This window comes from Pogoniulus pusillus, chromosome 2, assembly GCF_015220805.1.
Source record: "Pogoniulus pusillus isolate bPogPus1 chromosome 2, bPogPus1.pri, whole genome shotgun sequence".
Lineage (NCBI taxonomy): Eukaryota > Metazoa > Chordata > Aves > Piciformes > Lybiidae > Pogoniulus > Pogoniulus pusillus.
Window position 1 is genome coordinate 44,368,933 of NC_087265.1, and position 21,926 is coordinate 44,390,858.

General features: G+C 44.3%; 1 protein-coding gene across 1 annotated transcript in view; it reads left to right on the plus strand.

Annotated features, from left to right (window-relative positions):
* Positions 1-21,926, plus strand: part of STK39 (serine/threonine kinase 39) — a 117,299-nt gene that overhangs the window by 63,016 nt on the left and 32,357 nt on the right. The window contains 3 exon segments of the mRNA XM_064163611.1: positions 434-556; positions 684-716; positions 2,325-2,392. Of these exon segments, the coding sequence (XP_064019681.1) occupies positions 434-556; positions 684-716; positions 2,325-2,392 (224 nt within the window).

The window sequence follows — 21,926 nt, forward strand, 5'->3', positions numbered from 1 at the left end:
ATTCATAGAATCATAGAATCAACCAGGTTGGAAGAGACCTCCAAGATCATCCAGTCCAACCTAGCACCCAGCCCTAGCCAGAAGATTTGTATGCAAGAGACAACTTTGTCTGTGTATCTTAAAAGGAAGGAAACTTCCTTCACTTTCATGGGTTAGATGGAGCAAACTGTTGTCATCTACTTGAGGTTCTTGTTCCTAAGCACTTTTGAACTGTATCTAACCCCTATTTTCCTATATGAATTTTGCATAGCTTAACTGTTTCCACTGGCTCAGCAGTGACCCCTGAGGTCAGATATTATCCCAGTATGCCAGTGACTTCTCCAACAAACTAATGAGAACATCTGGAATAAAAACAACAGTAAATTGCTGATTAACCAGAGCACTGATAAAAACTGAAGATGGCTGTGTAATGGTGGACACTTTATTTTGGTAGGTCAGGCGAGTACCGGGTTCCAGTGGCCACCTCCATAAAACAGAAGATGGGGACTGGGAATGGAGCGATGATGAAATGGATGAGAAGAGCGAGGAGGGCAAAGCTGCTGTTTCTCAGGAAAAGGTAACTTCTATTTGTGCCAAAACATTTAGACTTTGCAACTTACTCTGTCTTAATGCTATTGTTAGCATTTCTGAATCTTTAATGCGTGCAGCTGCATAGCTCATACCTCACTGCATTTGTTTTCCAGTCACGAAGAGTCAAAGAAGAGGGGAACGCAGAGGTAAAAATGTCTTCCTCAATACTTCCCAGTGTTTGAGTGAAGGGATTTATTTTTCATTTCTCTTGTTAAAGATGTGAAGGGAGTCAGGAGTATTGTTCTGCAGCCTTGTGGAGAAGGTACTTGTGAGGACAGAGCTGTATGCAGTTGGCCTTGTAACAACTTGCGCACACGGTGGGATAAGATGGATAGGAAATTTGAAGTCATGTTATCTTTGTGCTCAGGAGAATTGGTTAGGATAGGTAATTGGTTTTAATGAATCTTTGTTAACTGGATCACACTAATTGCTGTCTTTTTGTTAGAATAATGATGGCTGTTTCAGAGGGGCCAGAAGATCTCCAAGTAATTTTCCATTACTAGGGTTTATATCACAACATCCCACGTACAGTAACACAGTTCAGTTGTATGGTAGATTAGATGAAATCAGAGAAATAAAATGACATACAGAGTTTCATGGCCCTTTGCTGAGAGAAGGAAGCATCACTGCTATAAATAATAGCTTAATAGAATTACTGGCTTACAGCCAAAGTGCTCTTTTAAAAGTGTCTGTTCCTTGGATGAGTGACCCTTGCCACTTCACCTGTGACTTTAGATTCTCTGATTTTCACTGGTATCATGGAAATCTTCTAAAATGCTAACAGCTTCCTGCCAGGCTTGGTTCTCTTAGCCACTGTGATTACCCCAGTCTTTCTGTTGCAAAGCTAGTTTACATTGCACTTCACCATCTGAGATGTCTTATGTAAGGTGACTGTGAAAAAGAAAAGGAATTTGACCAATTAGCCTTTTTAGTCCTAAGAAATTGAGAGTTCTGAAGCTTGTGACTCAGTTTATGCAGGTAACTTTTGTTATGAGTTGTTTAGTTTGAGAAGGAGGAAAAAGCCTGTCCTTGGCCTTCTGCTGATTTTTATCTTCCTAAATGCTCCAGAAGGTGATTTGGAACAGAGATTATCTTGTGACTGTTGGTGTGTGCCAGTTGCACACTGTAACCTTTGAACAGGCTTCTGTGAGTGGTGACAACACGCCAAGTAGGGTACGAAGTCATAGTAAGGTGGAGGATCCTGAGGAACTCAGTATGTAGGATACACTTTTGCTTGAGACATAGAAATGTTAGTTGAGGATGGCAGGATCACAGTGTGAGGGAGGAGTGATAGTGTGAAAGCTGTTCATATTTCTGGATTTTCTTTGGGGAAGATGTTCTCTGAGCCGTGATGCCCACTTGGATATGCTACTAGTTCTTTGCAGATGGGTAGATGTGAAACTCCCATCAACAACCAAAACTGTTACACAAAAATAGTGTGAGTAGTAGCTTGAAAGTGTCACTATGTGCCTATTATTTAATAGGTTATTGGAGCTTTGATGCCAAAGTGGATTAAAAGGTCTCACACTCAGTCCTTTAGTGGTGGCCTTACCGTTTGTGTCTCTGTAATTGAAATGCGGCGGTTTTACTGGTATCAGCTGTATTTTAAACTGTGTTACTGAAAGTGCTTGAAAGTTTCTTGAGAGTTAAGAGGATCTGTAAAATACTCAAACTGCTGGCCTGGCAAGTATTTTCTCTGGGTGTTTTTCCCTTTGTCATCCTTTATGAAACTTTTTGCTTCTTTTCTTTAATAGTCTCAGCCTGCTGTTAGTGATGACTATAGTGAAGTTCCATGTGCCGTGAATCTTGTTTTAAGATTAAGGTAAGAGATTCTTCTATCTATTTTAATATTCCTTTTGAGTTGGCTGCATTATTCTTGATCACCCTCACTGCTTTCATAATATTAACATAAAATAAGTGTTAACCTCTTTAAATATCCCACTATGACCAGTGTGAATGGTTTCTGTGACTAATTGCTGTCTTTTAATTGCTTGCTGAAATAGTGTAAAGCGAGAAGCAGAATGTGAATGTGGCTTCAGGCTAAGCATACCCTTCATTAAGTATTTTCTTTCCTTTTTTTTTCCCCCTGCAATGCAGGATCACAGTGCGAGATTTTTAATGAGTTTCTTTCACACTTCAGCAGTCAGCCTCTGACAGAAATAAACCATAACTGCATTACAAGTTGCCTACTCAGAACATTTTTCACGGGCAAGTTTGATTGGTCACTGTGGAGAAGTGACAGATATTTCAAATACAAATATGTTGCTGACTTAAATGCATACATAATGAAAATTGGATTACCTTTAACTAAAAACACCTTATAGCTAACATTTTAATTGTTCTGCTATGTGGTCCAGTTGTTGGATAAAAGTATTTTTCCATCAGAAGCTTCATAGAATCAACCAGGTTGGAAGAGACCTCCAGTCCAACCTAGCACCCAGCCCTATCCAGTCAACTAGACCATGGCACTAAGTGCCTCATCCAGGCTTTTCTTGAACACTTCCAGGGACAGTGACTCCACCACCTCCCTGGGCAGCCCATTCCAATGGCAAATCACTCTCTCTGGGAAAAACTTCCTCCAACTGTTTTCCTTAAATCACCAACTTAGTTTAAAAACTTCTCATTTCAATATTTGTTTACATCCAGTTTGAATTGACAGAATCTTTTTTAAAGGTTGTAAACTCCTAATTACTGCTGTGGGGGAGAGATAAATGTTACAGGGCTTTTATGCTTACAAAAAGCTAAATAGTCAGATAGAGAAACACTTAAAAAATTACAACCAGTATGTTACAAACAAATAGCAGATACATGCATAAGAAGTAGCTGAAAAAAAAACCCTAGAATCAAAACCTGTTAATAATCAGGGGAAGAAATAAATGTGCACAGAATGAGTGCCAAGTTCCCAAAATCTCTTTTCTTTGACTACTTTGCTAGTGATAACTGCAAAAAAAATACATGCCTGCCAAAGATTGTTCACTGAAGAGAGGAGTAATAAATCTTACTGTGGGGAGAGAAAAGATTTAGAGATTATCTGAAGTCACTTTAGTTGTCCAATTTACGTAACTGCTCTGTTATGCTATCAATATTTTTTTCATCTCTCTGCTGACAAACAGGTAGAGGAAACCATTTGCAAACCAGACCAATTTATACTGCTGTGTGGATGTGCAAGGGAAGTGCTTTGGATATTTTTCAATTACAGAGAAACTAGATAGGAGTGGTGAGCACCTATCCAGTTACTTGCAATGTTGGCATATCCACAGGGCAAACACTTTAGTCCTGCAAGTACAGTGGAATGTCAGGGATTGTGTTTTCAGTTTTCTGCAGCTCTCTTAAGCCAGAAGCAAAGTGTGGTGGGTTAGGAACTTCCCCTTCCCACCACTATTGAAATTTACCAGACCAGCTGGGATGGCTTGGAAGTAAGATAAAGCTATATTTACAGCAAAGCAAAGTTTACAAGCATATATACAGAATACATTTACAAGTATTACAATTATACACAAATCATAAGCAATACAGAAATCCAGATTCTCTCCCAGAAGGGGCTCAGAGTCTCTCTGTTTCTGTCTTTCTCTCTCTCTTTCTCTTTTTCTCCCTTTTTCTCTCTTTCTCCCTCTCTCTCTTTCTCTCTCTCTTCCTTCCCAGACAGAAACCAAAACAACCAACAAAGCTTACTTGTTGTCTGTTAGTGGAAGATATTAGAGTGAAGAGAAAGTGAATAGGAATGAAGAAGGCAAAAGAGGCCAAATTGTTTACATTTTGGCTTTTTATCCCTTTGAGCAAACAAATGAATGATATAGGCTGCATCAGTATCTGTTTTTTATAACCAATGATTTAATTTCTCTCATTATCATATTTCATTTAGCCTCAAACCAGCACATTAAGGAAGATTGATACCAGGAAACTGAGTTTCTGAACTCTTATTTGCATGGTGAACTTTTGTTTTTGTAAGGAGGTCTCTTCCAACCTGGTTGCTTCTGTGATTGTATGAATTCATGAGTGAAAAAAATCCTTCTCCTTCCCTCCCTTAAAGCAACACACTGGATTAGTGTGTAACAATCACAAAGGTTTAGATTGCTATTGGTAGAGAGGGAAGAAACTATTTCAATTCCAGGTACCAGAAAGTTTCCCTTAAACTGCAGACAGCCTCTGGGGCCTGGGAACACTGTTGGCAGTGTCTTCATGAAGAAATCAAAAAACTGATGGATAATTTTGCTGAGTGAATATTATTGATTTAAGCTGACCAACTCTCAAGGGAGTAATGTTCTGTGGTGGAAACCAGAGGACATGAATAGGGTCAGAGCTAGTGCTCTACATAGCATACACTGTGTGTATGGCTGCAGGGTTGTAGAGAGTGTGGGGTATACTGAGCCAGTACTCCTTTCATTTAGTTAGGACTTTGAGAACCACATCTACAAGCTCCTGTCACAGAGGCAGGGAATTAATGTGGTTGAGTCAGGAATTATAAAAGACATGATTATTTCATTTTCCTGGAACCCCACCCCCAAGCTATATACAAAATTAGTTTAGTTTATTGACAGATTCAGTTTGAGAATTTCTTCCAAAAGGAGATTATAGATAAATTTAGATATTTAGGAAGTCAGGAAATGGAAAAGTCTAAGCTATAAACACAGCTTTACCCCACTACTGATCAGGCTGAGCAGAAGTTTAAGGGAACAACAGGTCTTACAGAGATGCTAGGCATTCAGCAGTGATCCCTTGCTGGATTCCTCTGCAGGAGCAGCCTTCTGATGTTGCAGGCAATATCCACTAATAGAGATCCACACAGCAGAAGTCTGAGGTGAGTGGCAGAGCCACAAACTCAGAAACGTCTCGAGCACCTCTTCCTGAGTGGGCTGGTCGTGGAACGATTCTGCCTTTGTAATGGCAGGGGAGAGCCAAACTGCTGTGGTCCCCAGTCCAGGAGGCAGCTGGGAAGTTGGCTGCTGATGTGGTTTGAGAGATGGTGGTCCAGATGCTGCTGGCTCTCTCTCAAAGGACCCCAGAGTTTGCTAAGCCTGCAGGTTTGCACAGAAGGGTGCAAAGGTGGGGAGAACCATCCAGAAGCAGGGATGGGATAAAACCAAGAGCCGTACAAAAGGTAGGAGCCGTCCAAAAGCGGCGATGGTCCAGTCACAGCAGGAACCTGTCCTTCGCAGTGGCAGAGGACTCTCAAGATGGGAACTCTCAAGGCAGGAGCCCTTGTTCTCTTTATACTTTTTCTAGACAAAGCATCCATTTACCATTTATGCTGGGCACGAAAACCCAGCCAACCACCAGGCCCATTCCAGTGTGGGCTTCCACATGGGTCAGCCCATGTGCAAAAAGCCGTGTGCTGCCCCTCTTCAAGCCTGCAGGGTGGGTGGGAAGCAATTTTTGTGCCTTCTTCTCCCTCAAACCCACAGAGTGGGAGGGAGAAGAAAGGAATTTGGGGTACTCCGGGACAGCTCCATAATACCTCAGCCCAGTTGTGTAGATGCACAGTTAGTACTTAAGAATTTCTTCATATTGGCTAAGCTAAAGGGGAAAAGTTCTTTTGTTTATGGAACATTCACAGAAAACAGGGGCAGCCACTGGCTGGCTGTACCTCTGACAGCATTTGAATAGTTGTGCTTCCTCTTCACTGCTGACCCAGAGAGGGAGACAGCTGAGGCTGCTGAGAGCGTGACAGGGCTGTGTAGTCTGCTGAATACTTATCAAGAATTATAGTTTAATATCTTGTTCTTTGGTAGATTAACAGAAGCCTTACTTGGACAAAGAGATTGTTCATTATTCGTTAACTCTTAGCAAAATACTTCTGCTGCTTCCATTGTCTCAGCTCGTTTGTCTGTCAGTGACAAGTATCTGGTGTGTTTTGTGAAGCTTTCTAAAAAGCTTTTTCCTCTCTGATCTTCCTGTAGGCTCTGGTGGATTATGCAATATTAGTAACCTGTATTAATTTTGATATCCAGGAGATGGTTGTTAATAACAATGAAAACTGTTTAGTAACATTAAAACTCACCAGAAAACGTATTCACAAGGTTCAAAACCACACAGGTTGGAAATTTGTACATGCAGGGAAAAGGCAAAACTAGAGCACTTATTTCTTAAAGTGGCAAATGCAAACATGATACTGGAAGAGGCTTATAAGTATTTACTCACAAAATTAATATTACCTGACTCATGGGGCTAGACGCAGTCCCAGACAGTACCCAGACACTTGCAGGGAACTCTGTCTTGTTGGCTGCTGAGACTTGATTGTTCCCAGGCTTCTGGGGCAAGAGGCAGACAATCTCTGACCTTGCCTCCTGGCTCCTCTGGATGATCTGTGTATCTCCGGGACTTCTCATCCTGGCAGGAATCTTTCAGGTGCAGGCAGGATGTCCTGTGATGTGCAGTCTCAGCACCATGTCACGCAGGCTATGCAGGCTGATTGCGTGCAGGCATTTGGAGCCTGTTCCTGGTGAGCTCTCCAGGCAAATACAGGATGCAAAATGAGGCAGCAGCAGCCTCATGCTACCTGCTTATCCCTTTTATCAATATTCAGCCTGAGACTAACGGGGCATGGGACATAGATTAGCCAGTCAGAATGGCACTTTGCCAAAGCTCACCATATTAGGTAAAGCCAGGGCCTTCGCCCTCCCCTCCCATGGTTGCTTCCCCCAGTATGGGAGGAGCAGAGGAGCATATCTGGGCAAGCCAACGTGGCCCCCTCAATTCAAGAGAGATGTTGAGGTGCTGGAATGTGTCCAGAGAAGGGCAACAAAGCTGGTGAGGGGCCTGGAACACAAACCCTATGTGGAGAGGCTGAGGGAGCTGGGGGTGTGCAGCCTGCAGAAGAGGAGGCTCAGGGGTGACCTCATTGCTGTCTACACCTACCTGAAGGGACATTGTAGCCAGGTTGGGGGGTGGCCTCTTCTCCCAGGCAAGCAGCAACAGAACAAGGGGACACAGTCTCAAGTTGTGCCGGGGAAAGTCTAGGCTGGATGTTAGGAGGAAGTTGTTGGCAGAGAGAGTGATTGGCATTGGAATGGGCTGCCCAGGGAGGTGGAGGCACCGTCCCTGGAGGTGTTCAAGCAAAGCCTGGCTGAGGCACTTAGTGCCATGGTCTAGATGACTGGATAGGGCTGGGTGCTAGGTTGGCCTGGATGATCTTGGAGGTCTCTTCCAACCTGCTTGATTCTATGACAAGCCCATGTTTGCCCTATGAGTCCTACCACCACATAGGCACATGAATAGTCACCCTGGCCTGGGAGTGAGTGATTACAACTGAGAGTAGAGGTCTCCTGAGATCTGCTTTTGTGGGTCTAGGTCTGGCTGCAGTGAGCAAATTCCTAAAGGCCAGCTCTGGAGAAGTAGCAGTGGTGACAGTGTAGTGCTGCTTTGTGAGCACAGGATCAGAAGTCTTCCTGCTCAGCCCCAGAGAGCCTCAGTACTTGGATCATACCACTCTTTTAAACCACTCTTTTAAAGGAAGGCCAAAGGTTGTTTGAGACTGGCATTCCAGTGAAGTACTGACAAGCTTGGCCTGTGCCAGGTTATGTCAGCAACAAGCCAGAGAGTTGATGTTTTGGAAAGACAGTAATGGTCAGGAAGTTAAAGGCGAAGTGCTTGAAGTGCTTGAAGTTGCTGTAATCTTGTTCTGCACTGTGGTGGTTTGGCTTTTACCTGCCCCCCTCCCCCCCCACTTTGGAAATCACCCAGACTAGACTCAGCAGGTCTGGAAATATGAATGAAGCTTTATATTTACAGCTAGCTCAATATACAAGCAGATATTTACAGTATATACAGTTACAGACAGAAATATACAAGGTAAAAGGGAATACAGAAACACAACAGCCCTCCCAGAAACCTGAGTCCCCAGGAGGGGCTCCCAACCACCCTTCCACCTTCTCCCACCCCTCTACCTTACCCCAGACATTGCCTTGTGCCCCTAGGAAGAATGGAGGTTCGGCCAGGGGGGATTAGGAAGCAAGTGGATTAATCAGAGAGATGGCAGCTGAGGATAGAGAAGTGTCCAGAGCTCAGGCAGTGCCCCAAGTGCAAATACCTTGTCTATGTTTATACTCTTGTCTTATATGTCTCAGCAAGCCTGTGAGTGAAGTAGGCATCACCATTTGTTTCTCTTTCACAGCCTGTGATCTAATCCTTCTCACCAAAACATTCTAGCTAGCTTCAAACCAGCACATGCACTAATTCAGCTGATTTTTCTGTTTTCTTAGCAGAAGGGCTTCTTTCATAGAAGTCTGAAAATAAATTGTAAACCTGGAGGCTCTCAGTCATTCACAGTCAGTCCTGAGTTACAGAGGAAGCTGCCCTCTCCATTTTAGCTGTACACAGCTGTCCTTATGCTGGCATCATTGCAGGGTGAATGAGCTTATGTTTAGGGCAGCTGTATTTGGAGAAGGATGCTCTGGCCCCTAACAGCTCTCTTTGATTTTAATTAACTTACTCAATAAATGGTTTTGGAGCATCCAAAAGTAAAAATACTGCCAGTTGGCATTTTGTAATGAGGAAAAGTGGTGTAGATGATGTTCTTTGTGTCACACAGCATTCCCTTGAGACCTTAAGGTAGTAAAGAGCTAATGTCCTCACAGAGATTTCTGCATTTATCCACTTCCACTGCAGATTTTAAACTGTTCTGTTGATGTCTTTGGTTGCATTGATCATTAAGTCGTATGGCTGAGAGCAGCTCGAGCACATCAGGGGATTTTTATGGGACTTGTTAAAATGAAGCCTAAGTTGTGAACCATATTATTATGGAGCAAGCTGGCTACACTGTGAGGATAGAAACAATTTCCTGTGCTTCATCTATTACTGCTATAGATAGCTCTCAAAGTATAGCTTGGTATGCAGATGAGCATTGTGGCTGTTAGATACCAGACTTGAAGAGTCAAAGCTCAGTATATCATCCAAAATGTTGGAAGCTTTTTCTCTTAGACTAATTCACTGGAGGCAATCAAATTATAAAAACTGCAGTAGCTTGATGAGTTAAGAAGACATTGGTTATAGATGCTGAAAATTATTGGTTTAGTTTAAAAGGTCATACTGATGTTAGTAAGTCAATAGTAAGAAAATGTAGAAGGAATGAACTGGCTGATGGGGAGATTGAGACAGGAAGGGAAGTAAACATGTCAAGGGAAGGCTCAGAAGGGTCTCATCTCTTCATTTTGTGTCTTTTGCTTCCCCAGAGAGGGACTGTGTGGTAAGGGGACAGTGAAAGGTAAGCATCTCAGATGGGAAGGAGCCGTCCCTGTGTGATGGAGACTGGCTGAGCTAGGACTTGAGGAGAGAAGGAATATGCCAGGGTCCTGACATATAGAAAGGAAACTTCTAATGGCACTTGAGGTACTGATGAGTCTATAGCTGTGGAACTGGCTTGGTTACAGACAGTTTATCATGGAAGATCATAGAATAAACAAGGTTGGAAGAGAGCTCCAAGATCATCCATTCCAACCTATCACCCAGCTAGACCATGGCACTAAGTGCCTCATCCAGTCCTTGCTTGAACATCTTCAGGGACAACGACTCCACCACCTCCCTGGGCAGCCCATTCCAACACCAAATCACTCCCTCTGTGAAGAACTTCCTCCTAACATCCAGCCTATGCATCCCCCCAGCACAACTTGAGACTGTGTCCCCTTGTTCTGTTGCTGGTTGCCTGGGAAAAGAGACCAACCCCACCTGGCTACAGCCTCCCTTCAAGTAATTGTAGATAGCAATGAAGTCACCCCTGAGCCTCCTCTTCTGCAGGCTGCACACCCCCAGCTCCCTCAGCCTCTCCTCACAGGGCTGTGCTCCAGGCCCCTCACCAGCTTTGTCGCCCTTCTGTGGACATGCTCCAGTATCTAACATCTCTCTTGAATCCAGGAGCCCAGAACTGGATGCAAACATTCAGAGTCTGGTGGGCAGAAACAATATAAAGCTTTGGAATGTGGGCCAAAAGATTTGAAGAGTAGTGCCTGAAGACTGGGACAGTGCAAGGCCTAGAGAGATGAGGAAACTTCAACAAGAGTCTGGTGGGGAGGTGGAACAAAGTGCTTCTCTGGGTTGCTTTTTTCCCTCTTTTATGCCAAAACAGTCTGGTCTGTTTCCCACCGCACTGGAGGTGAGGAGGAAGTTGTTGAGCATGAGAGTGGTGAGAGGCTGGAATGGGTTGCCCAGGGAGGTGGTTGAGGCCCCATGGCTGGAGGTGTTTGAGGCCAGGCTGGCTGAGGCTGTGTGCAGCCTGCTCTAGGGTAGGGTGTCCCTGTCCGTGGCAGGGGCGTTGGAACTGAATGATCCTTGCGGTCCCTTCCAACCCTGACTGATTCTATGATTCTAAAATCCATCAAATTTTAGATGACAGCTTTGCATATTCTTTTTTAGCAGTGTATTCCAAGAAGGGTTAATAGTGCCCATAAATATTTAAGGTTGCCTTCCCAAAGGAGGAATTCTGGCAGAAGAATCAATGTAATTCTTTTACCAGAAGGTCAGATTTCATTATTTTTGCCACACTGAGCAGAGTGGGACTCATTCAGTAACTGAGTAGGGAATGTCTAATTAACACCAACCTCTGTTTACTGCAAGTACCTTGTTGTGGATGAGGAGCACAACTCACGTGCTGAAATAATCTTTAAAGAATCCCAGGGCACTCTTTACACAAGTACTGGTCTTTAACTCTTGTAGCTGGATGGTTTCCAACCTAAGGATCTGATTTTTCTGTCCTTAACTTGTATTTAATACCTCAGTGGGACTAACCTGTAAAAGTGTTCTCTCCTGTCAGGGTTGCTCCTTCAGTTGGAGAGAGCAATTTCCAGGTTATTTGCTTTCTTTTGCACCTTTGTGTCTTGGAGGATGTGTCCCAGAAGTGAAATTAGCAGCAGTGTGTTTTAGGTAATTCTATTAAAAGCTTTTGAAAGACTCTTGTGTTAAATACTTAATATAGACCATTAGTATTTCAAAGCTCAAGTTTAATTGAGAGTAGCCAGGTGGGGGGTGGCCTCTTCTGCCAGGCAACCAGCAACAGAACAAGGGGACACAGTCTCAAGTTGTGCTGGGGGAAGTATAGGCTGGATGTCAGGAGGAAGTTGTTGCCAGAGAGAGTGATTGGCATTGGAATGGGCTGCCCAGGGAGGTGGTGGAGTCACTGTCCCTGGAGGTGTTCAAGCAAAGCCTGGCTGAGGCACTTAGTGCCATGGTCTGGTCGACTGGATAGGGCTGGGTGGTAGGTTGGACTGGATGATCTTAGAGGTCTCTTCCAAACAGATTGATTCTATGATTCTATGACTGTGCTTGAATTTTGCAATGAACTGGAAGTATTTGTTCTCACTTGTTGCTTGATCTGTTGCCATGGTGTGTGACTATGGTCCAGACTGAGCAATCATTATTTGAAATGCTGATGCTGTTATATCCTCAGCCTCACCGAGGAAAAACAATTTGAGACCAGGGAGGAATGAAATTTGTAACCCAGATTTTCTCCTGTGAGGCTGTATATGCTGTGTGTCTTTATAGCACACCCAGGCAGCAACTTTGCAGAGATTTGAGTCAGTTATCTGTGATGTAGTCCTCCAACAAGACTGTTCATACCACAGGGGAACAGAGGTGGGGAGGAATTACCACCCTTAAATTGAAATTTTCAGCCTAACCACTGAGTTGTTATTGTTACGCGTTCAGGAAGGTCTCTGTCAGAGGGTTTGACTATTTAGATTAATAACAGAGACATTTCATGTTAAATTAGGAGACTTGTTAATGGTTAATAGCTAAGAATTGCAAATGATCTGAAGCAATCTAAGATGGTTAAATTAGCTCCTATGACAGGAAGATAATTTACTGATGGTAATTTGAAACGTCCCAGACCCTGATTTAATAGAGTTCATGCACACTAGATGAATTAAGCCTCTGGGAGAACAAAAGGGGCACATGGAAAATTTTCACTTCATGCACTGGTATAGTCTTGTATAACAGAAGTATGCAATACTGTGGTATAGTCCTGTTATTCATGGAGTCATAGAATCAGCCAGGTTGGAAGAGACCTCCAAGATCATCCAGTCCAACCTATCCCCCAGCCCTATCCAATCAACTAGACCAAGGCACTAAGTGCCTCAGCCAGGCTTTGCTTGAACACCCCCAGGGACAGTGACTCCACCACCTCCCTGGGCAGCCCATTCCAATGCAAAGCACTCTCTCTGGGAACAACTTCCTCCTAATAACATCCAGCCTATACTTTTCCTGGCACAACTTGAGACTGTGTCCCCTTGTTCTGTTGCTGCTTGCCTGGGAGATGAGACCAGCCCCCACCTGGCTACAACCTCCCTTCAGGTAGTTGTGGACAGCAATGAAGGCACTCCTGAGCCTCCTCTTCTCTAGGCTAAACACCCCCAGCTCCCTCAGCCTCTCCTCATAGGGTTTGTGTTCCAGGCCCTTCACCAGCCTTGTTGCCCTTCTCTGGACACGTTCCAGCACCTCAACATCTCATCCAGGCTTTTCCTGAACACCTCCAGGGATGGTGACTCCACCACCACCTTGGGCGGTTATTACTGCGTGTCTTACTCAAAAATACTGCGTCGAGAACATGCTAGGGCAGAATTGTGTGTAACAGTACTCTGCTTGTCTTCTGAACAGGTTAGCATTTGTGAGTGCCTGCATTTCTTACAACAAGATCTCTGCAGCTAATAGGTCTGGTTTACTGCACTATGAAACAGAGGAATTTAGCTTGTGGGGAGCTGTACAGACAGTGCAATGCAGATGACAAGTTCAAGGCGTGGCTAGCAGCAGGCAGTTGCCCATGCCACACTGCAGCTGGAGAGCTGTCAGGACTTGGATGAAATGTGATTTCCTCTGTATGCCAGATCATAGATGATGAGATACCACTCACTATTCTGAGCTGAAATTCAAGTGGTAGTGTTCTTGCTTTTGGGTAGGCCTGTTGTGTTTCACCTCTTTCTTACAAAATTCATTACATGTAAAGTTACAGAAAAATCATACTTCATAGAATCATCTGTGTTGGAAGAGACCTCCAAGGTCATTCAGTCCAACTTATCACCCACCAGTCAACTAGACCATGGCACTAAGTGCCTCAGCCAGTCTTTTCTTGAACACCACCAGGGACAACGACTCCACCACCTCCCTGGGCAGCCCATTCCAGTGCCAATCACTCTCTCTGGCAACAACCTCCTCCTAACATCCAGCCTAGACCTCCCTCAACATAACTTGAGACTGTGTCCCCTTGTTCTGTTGCTGCTTGCCTGGCAGAAGAGACCAACCCCCACCTGGCTACAGCCTCCCTTCAGATAGTTGTAGAGAGCAATGAGGTCAGCCCTGAGCCTGCTCATCTTCAGGCTGCACACCCCCAGCTCCCTCACCCTCTCCTCACAGGGCTGTGTTCCAGGCCCCTCACCAGCTTCGTCTCCCTTTTCTGCTACTCTTAACATCATTGATGTTTAAGTTTGAGACTTAGATTTTTAGGAGAAAAAAACCTGCCATAAACAAGCAAACTCCCAGATCTCTTCTGGCTAGATATGGATCAGTTTGGTATGGACTCAGCACCAGAACCCAGAGCTCTCTCCTCCTTTTTTATTTTAACTTCTAGGTTTGAGGATTTTGGTATCTTAAAAAAAAAACCAACATTGCAGTCTCTGCTGGAAGAAGTGGTGCTGATGTACCACTGATGTACCATCTGTCCTGCACCAAGGACAGATATTTCTCCTAATTTTTGCTGTTTAGAATGGCTTGTGTTCTCCAGTGTATTTAATGACAAAATCTAAGAGAAAACTCTCAGCTGTGTGGTAGATTTACAACTGATCTTGCACTTGGTCTTGTTGAGCCAACCTCATGAGGTTCAGCAAGACCAAGTGCAAGGTCCTGCAGCTGGGGCAAAGCAATCCCAAGCACAAATCCAGGCTGAGCAGGGACTGGCTGGAGAGCAGCCCTGAGGAGAGGGACTTGGGGGTGCTGCTGGATGAGAAGCTCAACATGAGCCAGCAGTGTGCACTTGCAGCCCAGAAAGCCAACCAGATCCTGGGCTGCATCAGGAGAAGTGTGGCCAGCAGGTAGAGGGAGGTGATTCTCCCCCTCTACTCTGCTCTGCTGAGACCCCACCTGGAGTACTGCATCCAGTGCTGGAGCCCCCATTACAAGAGGGATGTGGAGATGCTGGAGTGTGTCCAGAGAAGGGCCATGAGGATGATCAGAGGGCTGCAGCAGCTCTGCTGTGAGCGCAGACTGAAAGAGTTGGGGCTGTTCAGTCTGGAGGAGAGGAGGCTCCCAGGTGACCTTCTTGTGGCCTTCCACAAGGGGGCCTACAAAAAAAAAGCTGGGGAGGGACATTTTAAGCTCTCAGGGAGTGACAGGACTGGAGGGAATGGAGCAAAGCTGGAGGTGGGGAGATTCAGCCTGGATGTGAGGAGGAAGTTGTTGAGCATGAGAGTGGTGAGAGCCTGGAATGGGTTGCCCAGGGAGGTGGTTGAAACCTCATCCCTGGAGGTGTTTAAGGCCAGGCTGGCTGAGGCTGTGTGCAGCCTGCCCTAGGGTAGGATGTCCCTGCCTATGGCAGGGAGGGTGGAACTAGATGATCCCTGTGCTCCCTTCCAACCCTGGCTGATTCTATGATTCTGTGAACTGGAAAGTGACAGAACTTCTCTCTAGGCTGGGAATTGGTCCAGTGGCAAATGTAATAAACACAACCATTTGTGGAATTCTTGAAATAAATGGAGCTGTGGTCACAGTATTGAGCACTGTCCTATATTTTGTTCACCTCTAAGGCTTTGCCTTGGGAATCCAGGAGGTGTGGTCACATGGTTACTGAACTGAAATTTACTCTCACAGCATGGAGGCTTCATTGCAATAACCTGTTTAATCATGATTAAATCATGACTGAAATCAGTAAGCAGGAACCTTTGATTAAACTATTGATTCTAATCCTGCTCTCTATTTGTATCTCTTATTATCTCCTTCAAAGCTTGCTCTTTAAAAATGGTAAATTATGCAGGTCTTACTCACTACTTAAGGATGTTTTTATGCCTTGCTGTATTTTTATTGAAAATAAATTAAACATTTTGAAATTTAAGGTAATTATGAACTAAATAATCCCATAGGCAATTGCTGTAACACCAGATATTTAATAGAGAAACGATACATTTGTTTATCAAAACAACATTTCTATCTAAAACTGAGAATTGCCAAGCCAATGAATCAATATATTGTTTCTGCTTACTAAATTCAGCTTATCTGGAAGATTTTGCATGGCTAAATGTTTAGATGGCAAGGATTAGGCATTTAACCTGCATTCTGACTTTCTGTTGCACTGTGTAAAAAGGAGGAACACAGGAAAAGCAGCAAAGAAACCCAAACCCCACCCTCAAGCTCCTTTATGTAAAAGGAAATAGGTTAAAGCTTGGATTTGCCTCAGTGTTAAATTCATTTTCTTTGTAATTGTAATGGGGACTGTGTTGGGACTCTATAAAGTAGCCAGGTTTTGGTTGTTTGGTTTGTCACTTCTCATGTTTTTGAGAGGAAGAAGCAAATTTAAGCTGAACTGGTTTCACTGATGCTGTTTTCATAGAGTCAAAGAATCAACCAGGTTGGAAGAGACCTCCAAGATCATCCAGGCCAACCTAGCACCCAGCCCTAGCCAGTCAACTAAACCATGGCACTAAGTGCCTCATCCAGTCTTTTCTTGAAGGCCTCAAGGGACAACTGTCATTGATTCTGGGGCCACAAGAAGTTCACTGGGACACAGGTGTGACAAGAACTTAACATAGGAACAGACTTTCTGGTGAAGCCTATTCATGGGAAAGCTGCCTTTGAGAAAGTTTAGCCAATAGCAGGAAAAATGGATAAAACTTTTGAAGATTTTAAAACAAAGCTTAGACTTTTTGCCATGCTTTTGATAAGCTGATTGAGATACAGGAGTTTTAGATCACAGAATCAGAGAATCAGTCAGGGTTGGAAGGGAACACAAGGATCATCTAGCTCCAACCACCCTGCCATGGGCAGGGACACCCTACCCTAGAGCAGGCTGCACACAGCCTCATCCAGCCTGGCCTTAAACACCTCCAGGGACAGAACCTCAACCACCTCCCTGGGCAACCCATTCCAGGCTCTCACCACTCTGAAACTGAAGAACTTCCTCCTCACGTCCAGTCTGACTCTCCCCACCTCCAGCTTTGCTCCATTCCCCCCAGTCCTGTCACTCCCTCATAGCCTAACAAGTCCCTCCCCAGCTGTTTTGTAGGCCCCCTTCAGATCCTGGAAGGCCACAAGAAGGTCACCTCAGAGCCTCCTCTTCTCCAGACTGAACAGCCCCAACTCTTTCAGTCTGTGCTCACAGCAGAGCTACTGCAGCCCTCTGATCTTCCTCATGGTTCTTCTCTGGACACACTGCAGCATCTCCACATCCCTCTTGTAACAGGGGCTCCAGCACTGGCTGCAGTACTCCAGGTGGGGTCTCAGCAGAGTGCAGTAGAGGGGGAGAATATGCAGACTGTGTAATTCTACAGTGGCTCTCATGTTTTTCTGGTTTGCTTGCAAGTTTCCAATGGTTGTGACTGTAGTGTAGTGTAGATCATCAGGAGTGAAAAACTCCAGGACAATGGCATTGAAAGGGTGCACATGCCCAGGTAGTTTTCACTTAAGCATATTTAAAAGATTCTTTGGCTTGGATGAGGAAAAAAGGATTCTCTGAGCCTTCCCTCAAAGTCTGTTTTATTACAAGTCTGGATGGTCTTGGAGGTCTCTTCCAACTTGGTTGATTCTATGACTCTATGATTCTATGATGTTATGAAATATTGATGCTTTTCACAAGTTAAACCTTTACTACTACTTTTTAAGCAACATTTGAGGTAATCCAGGAATATTTTTTTTGGGAAAAAAACCACCTCTAATTAATACTGCTGTCTCTGCAACAACAAAACTGAGAGTCCTTTGTCTTGTTTCCACCTGCTGATGTATGAGACCAAGTAGGAAGTGTGAACCTCAAAAAATATGAATCATAGAATCATGAGTCATAGAATCAGCCACGTTGGAAGAGACCTCCAAGATCATCCAGTCCAACCTAGCACCCAGCCCTAGCCAGTCAACTAGACCATGGCACTAAGTGCCTCAGCCAGGCTTTTCTTCAACACCTCCAGGGATGGTGACTCCACCACCTCCCTGGGCAGCCCATTCCAATGCCAATCACTCTCTCTGCCAACAACTTCCTCCTAACATCCAGCCTAGACCTCCCCCAGCACAACTTGAGGCTGTGTCCCCTTGTTCTGTTGCTGATTGCCTGGCAGAAGAGACCAACTCCCACCTGGCTACAGCCTCCCTTCAGGTAGTTGTAGACAGCAATGAGGTCACCCCTGAGCCTTCTCCAGGCTGCACACCCCCAGCTCCCTCAGCCTCTCCTCACAGGACTGTGTTCCAGGTCCCTCACCAGCTTTGTTGCCCTTGTCTGGACACGTTCCAGCACCTCAACATCTCTCTTGAATTGAGAGGTGATACAAGTTAATCCTGCTTTTCAGTGCTCTATGCAGAGAACTGGGTCACTGAGAACTTAGGTTCAAAAAAATTATTGTTTGTTCCAGAGTTTGCTGCTTGATTTATCTTGGATCAAATATAACAAGGGGAAGAAAAAAAAAAGGAAGGATTTACAGCATTCTTTGATTTAGCTTCTGGCATCAGCAGCTGCAGAAAGGCCCTATTTAAAAGCACTTTAGGAAGAGATATGCCTAAAATAACACTTGCATATCAAGAAATGGAGACTTGGGGCTGTCAAGCAGTGAATAGAGAGGACAGATGTTCATCTGTCACTTCTAACCTTCTGAACATGGTTTTGCAGACTTGCCTGCTAGTAGTTGTGTGTATCATAGAACCATAGATTCAGACAGGTTGGAAGAGACCTCCACTTTTCTCGTGTTTCTTTTTTTGTTGCACAACTTGTGTGTTACCTTAGTTTTACACTCATGTCCTATCTATTACTAGATTGCAAACACTGATTTCTTTTAACTCTTAAGCAACTTGGGGTCGGTCATCTGTGAATGGAACAGTCATAAAATCCTTTCCTGTTGGAGGAGCTGTTGGCTACCCTGGAGCTGCAGATTATTTTCAGCTGATCTAATTGTAACTAACAATTCAGTTGGTGGCTGTATTTTGTAGTATACACTTGCTCTTTCTGTATGATGGATGGCATACAGATGGTAAATTTTAACAGGTAACTGCTGTCTCATTCCAGCAGCTTAACAGCCAAGTGATAGTGTTTCATTGTGACATGTGGCTGGTTTTCACTCTTGAAAGCATCATTTGGCTGTGCTTTTCCCTTAGTGTTGCTGCTACCTCTTACAGTATATTGATGAACAGATGTGTTGCAGCATTCCAGAGCTCTGCTCCTTACCTAAGAACGTGTGAAGATTCAATGGTAGTGGCAGGTCTGTATATTTATTTAGCTTTCAACTCCTATAACTTTATCTTGAAGCATCTTATGCTGAAATATTTCCTACTTCCAGTATTGTATATGGAGGGGAATAAGTTATAAACCCATGGAGGTTTTTTTTTCAGAACAACTATAATAAATGGTAGAGTTTTAATGGACTTCAAAGAATTGTGTATTTCCAGACTACATCTTATGAATACAGAGAGATTTTAGTCCCATTCTACTTGTTGGCAATTTGGAAGCAGAGCAGACTTCAAACATCTGTTTTGCTCCTACTAAATATTAACAGAAATACCCTTCTGTGCAATCTAAAATTGACCTGAAGCCATTGAAAGTAAGTTGAGAAGAATCATATCTCTCCACAATGCTGAAGAGATGTGATCTGCTCTTGATAGTATTGTAATGTGTAATGGAGGAGCCTGGATCTAACTAGTAAATTACAACTGAGCATTGTCTTAGGGAGGCTCAGAGAGAAGAAAGGTATTTACAGAGACCTATGGCAAATCCCCAAGAGATTAATGCTTCTTTACAGGAAATGCATTCTTCTGATGTGTTTATGTGATCCCACAGAAGCTTTAAACTTCTGATTCACAAAATCACTTTAATAAACTGACTTCCTCTTATTGCTGCTTTGGTTCTCCTGCATGTAAGGTACCATGACTCCAGGGGAAAAAAACAAAAGACAGGGAGTGGAAATGAGGAAAGTGTGAGCTGTGATTATTTTTTTTAGGAGTAAGAGAAGATATCAGTAATCTACCAGATTACTAGTAGGTAGTGGCCAGTGGCCCAGGTGGCCAAGAGAGCCAATGGCATCCTGGCCTGGATCAGGAACAGTGTGGCCAGTAGGACAAGGGAGGTTATTCTTCCCCTGTACTCAGCACTGGTCAGGTCACACCTTGAGTACTGTGTCCAGTTCTGGGCTCCTCAATTCGAGAGAGATGTTGAGATACTGGAACATGTCCAGAGAAGGGTCACAAAGCTGGGGAGGGGCCTGGAACACAGCTCTGTGAGGAGAGGCTGAGGGGGCTGGAGGTGTGCAGCCTGAAGATGAGGAGGCTCAGGGGTGACCTCATTGCTGCCTACAAGTACCTGAAGGGAGACTCTAGCCAGGTGGGGTTGGTCTCTTCTGCCAGACAAGCAGCAACAGAACAAGGGGACACAGTCTCAAGTTGTGCTGGGGGAGGTCTAGGCTGGATGTTAGGAGGAAGTTGTTGGCAGAGAGAGTGATTGGCATTGGAATGGGCTGCCCAGGGAGGTGGTGGAGGCACTGTGCCTGGAGGTGTTCAAGAAAAGTCTGGCTGAAGCACTTCCTGCCATGGTCTAGATGATTGGGCAGGGATGGGTGATAGGTTGGCCTGGATGATCTTGTATGTTTCTTCCAACCTGGTTGATTCATGATTCTATGGCTTACTCTTGGCCAATGTCACCAGTCCCTGATGGTGAGGATTTTTTGTTTAATATGTAGATTAATTTTCTTGCTGAGCTATAACTAGTTATGGTCTGAGAAGTGCTCTTCTGATTTTCTTCTGAGAATGCTTTCTTGCTTTTGTTGGTTGGTTGATTGGACCACAGCCATCAATGTTGTTCAGGCCTTGGAAATGCATGGAGTGCCCCTTCTAGGCTACAGATGGTGCAGGTGCTCTGGTCTTCTTAGCTGTCTCCCCACATGGGCAAACCAAGGACCCTTGCCAGGGCAGAGCTTGTGTTTTTCTTACCATACTGCCTGTCTCAGAGCCTCAGAGCTCTTACTGAAACTGTTTGTCAAAGTTAACATTTGCCTCTTTCTGTAGCCCAATAAGGGCTGCCACTGAGACAGGTGTCAATAAAAACTGATAGGTTTAATTCATTTAATAATTTATAATATCCTTGTATTGTATAATACTTGATATATTGCCATTTGACAAGTGATAGCATTTAATAATTTAATAATTGATAGCTTTAATATATTACCACAACAGTTACAACAGCTGTGGATTGCCAGTGATAAATGCACTACCTGCAAAGAACTGATATCATGCTAGTAATTCCTGTCTAACATCTGCTGAAGCTGGAGACACCCAATCTTTGCAGTAGTGCTAATATATAATACAAAGTAGCAAAAGTTAATACATAACAAATTATTAATTACTAAAGTTAATAGAAATAACTAAAGTTAAGCTATTCATGTCCAGCCTATCACCCAGCCCTGTCCAGTCAACTAGACCATGGCACTAAGTGCCTCAGCCAGGCTTTTCTGGAACACCTCCAGGGATGGTGCCTCCATCACCTCCCTGGCCAGCCCATTCCAATGCCAATCACTCTCTCTGCCAACAACTTCCTCCTAACATCCAGCCTAGACTTCTTCCAGCACAATTTGGGACTGTGTCCCCTTGTATTGTTGCTGGTTGCCTGGCGGAAGAGACCAAACCCCCACCTGGCTACAGCCTCCCGTTAGGTACTTGTAGACAGCAATGAGGTCACCCCTGAGCCTGCTCATCTTCAGGCTGCACACCCCCAGCTCCCTCAGCCTCTTCTCACAGGGCTGTGTTCCAGGCCCCTCACCAGCTTTGTTGCCCTTCTCTGGACACATTCCAGTACCTCAACATCTCTCTTGAACTGAGGAGTCCAGAACTGGACACAGGACTCAAGGTGTGGCCTGACCAGTGCTGAGTACAGGGGAAGAAGAGCCTCTCTTATCCTCCTGGCCACTCCCTTCCTGATCCAGGCCTTAATGCCATTGGCTAGCAAGAAGCAAGTAAGAGCTATTATAAGAAGTGGCAAAAGGTCTGAATTTGCATTTTAAACTAGAAATAAGCCTTTCACAAATACATTGTAGAAACTGGGGACCATTAAGAAGATAAAATTATTAATCAGGAAGTTGCTAAGTGCCTTTCTTCAAATCCTTTTTTCTATTTAGCAGAAATAAATGTCTGTGTGTGCTGCTGTGTGAGATTGTAATGGATGTAAGCGAAAAGAGAACTCCAGTGGAATAAATTAAAGCTGCTTGGAA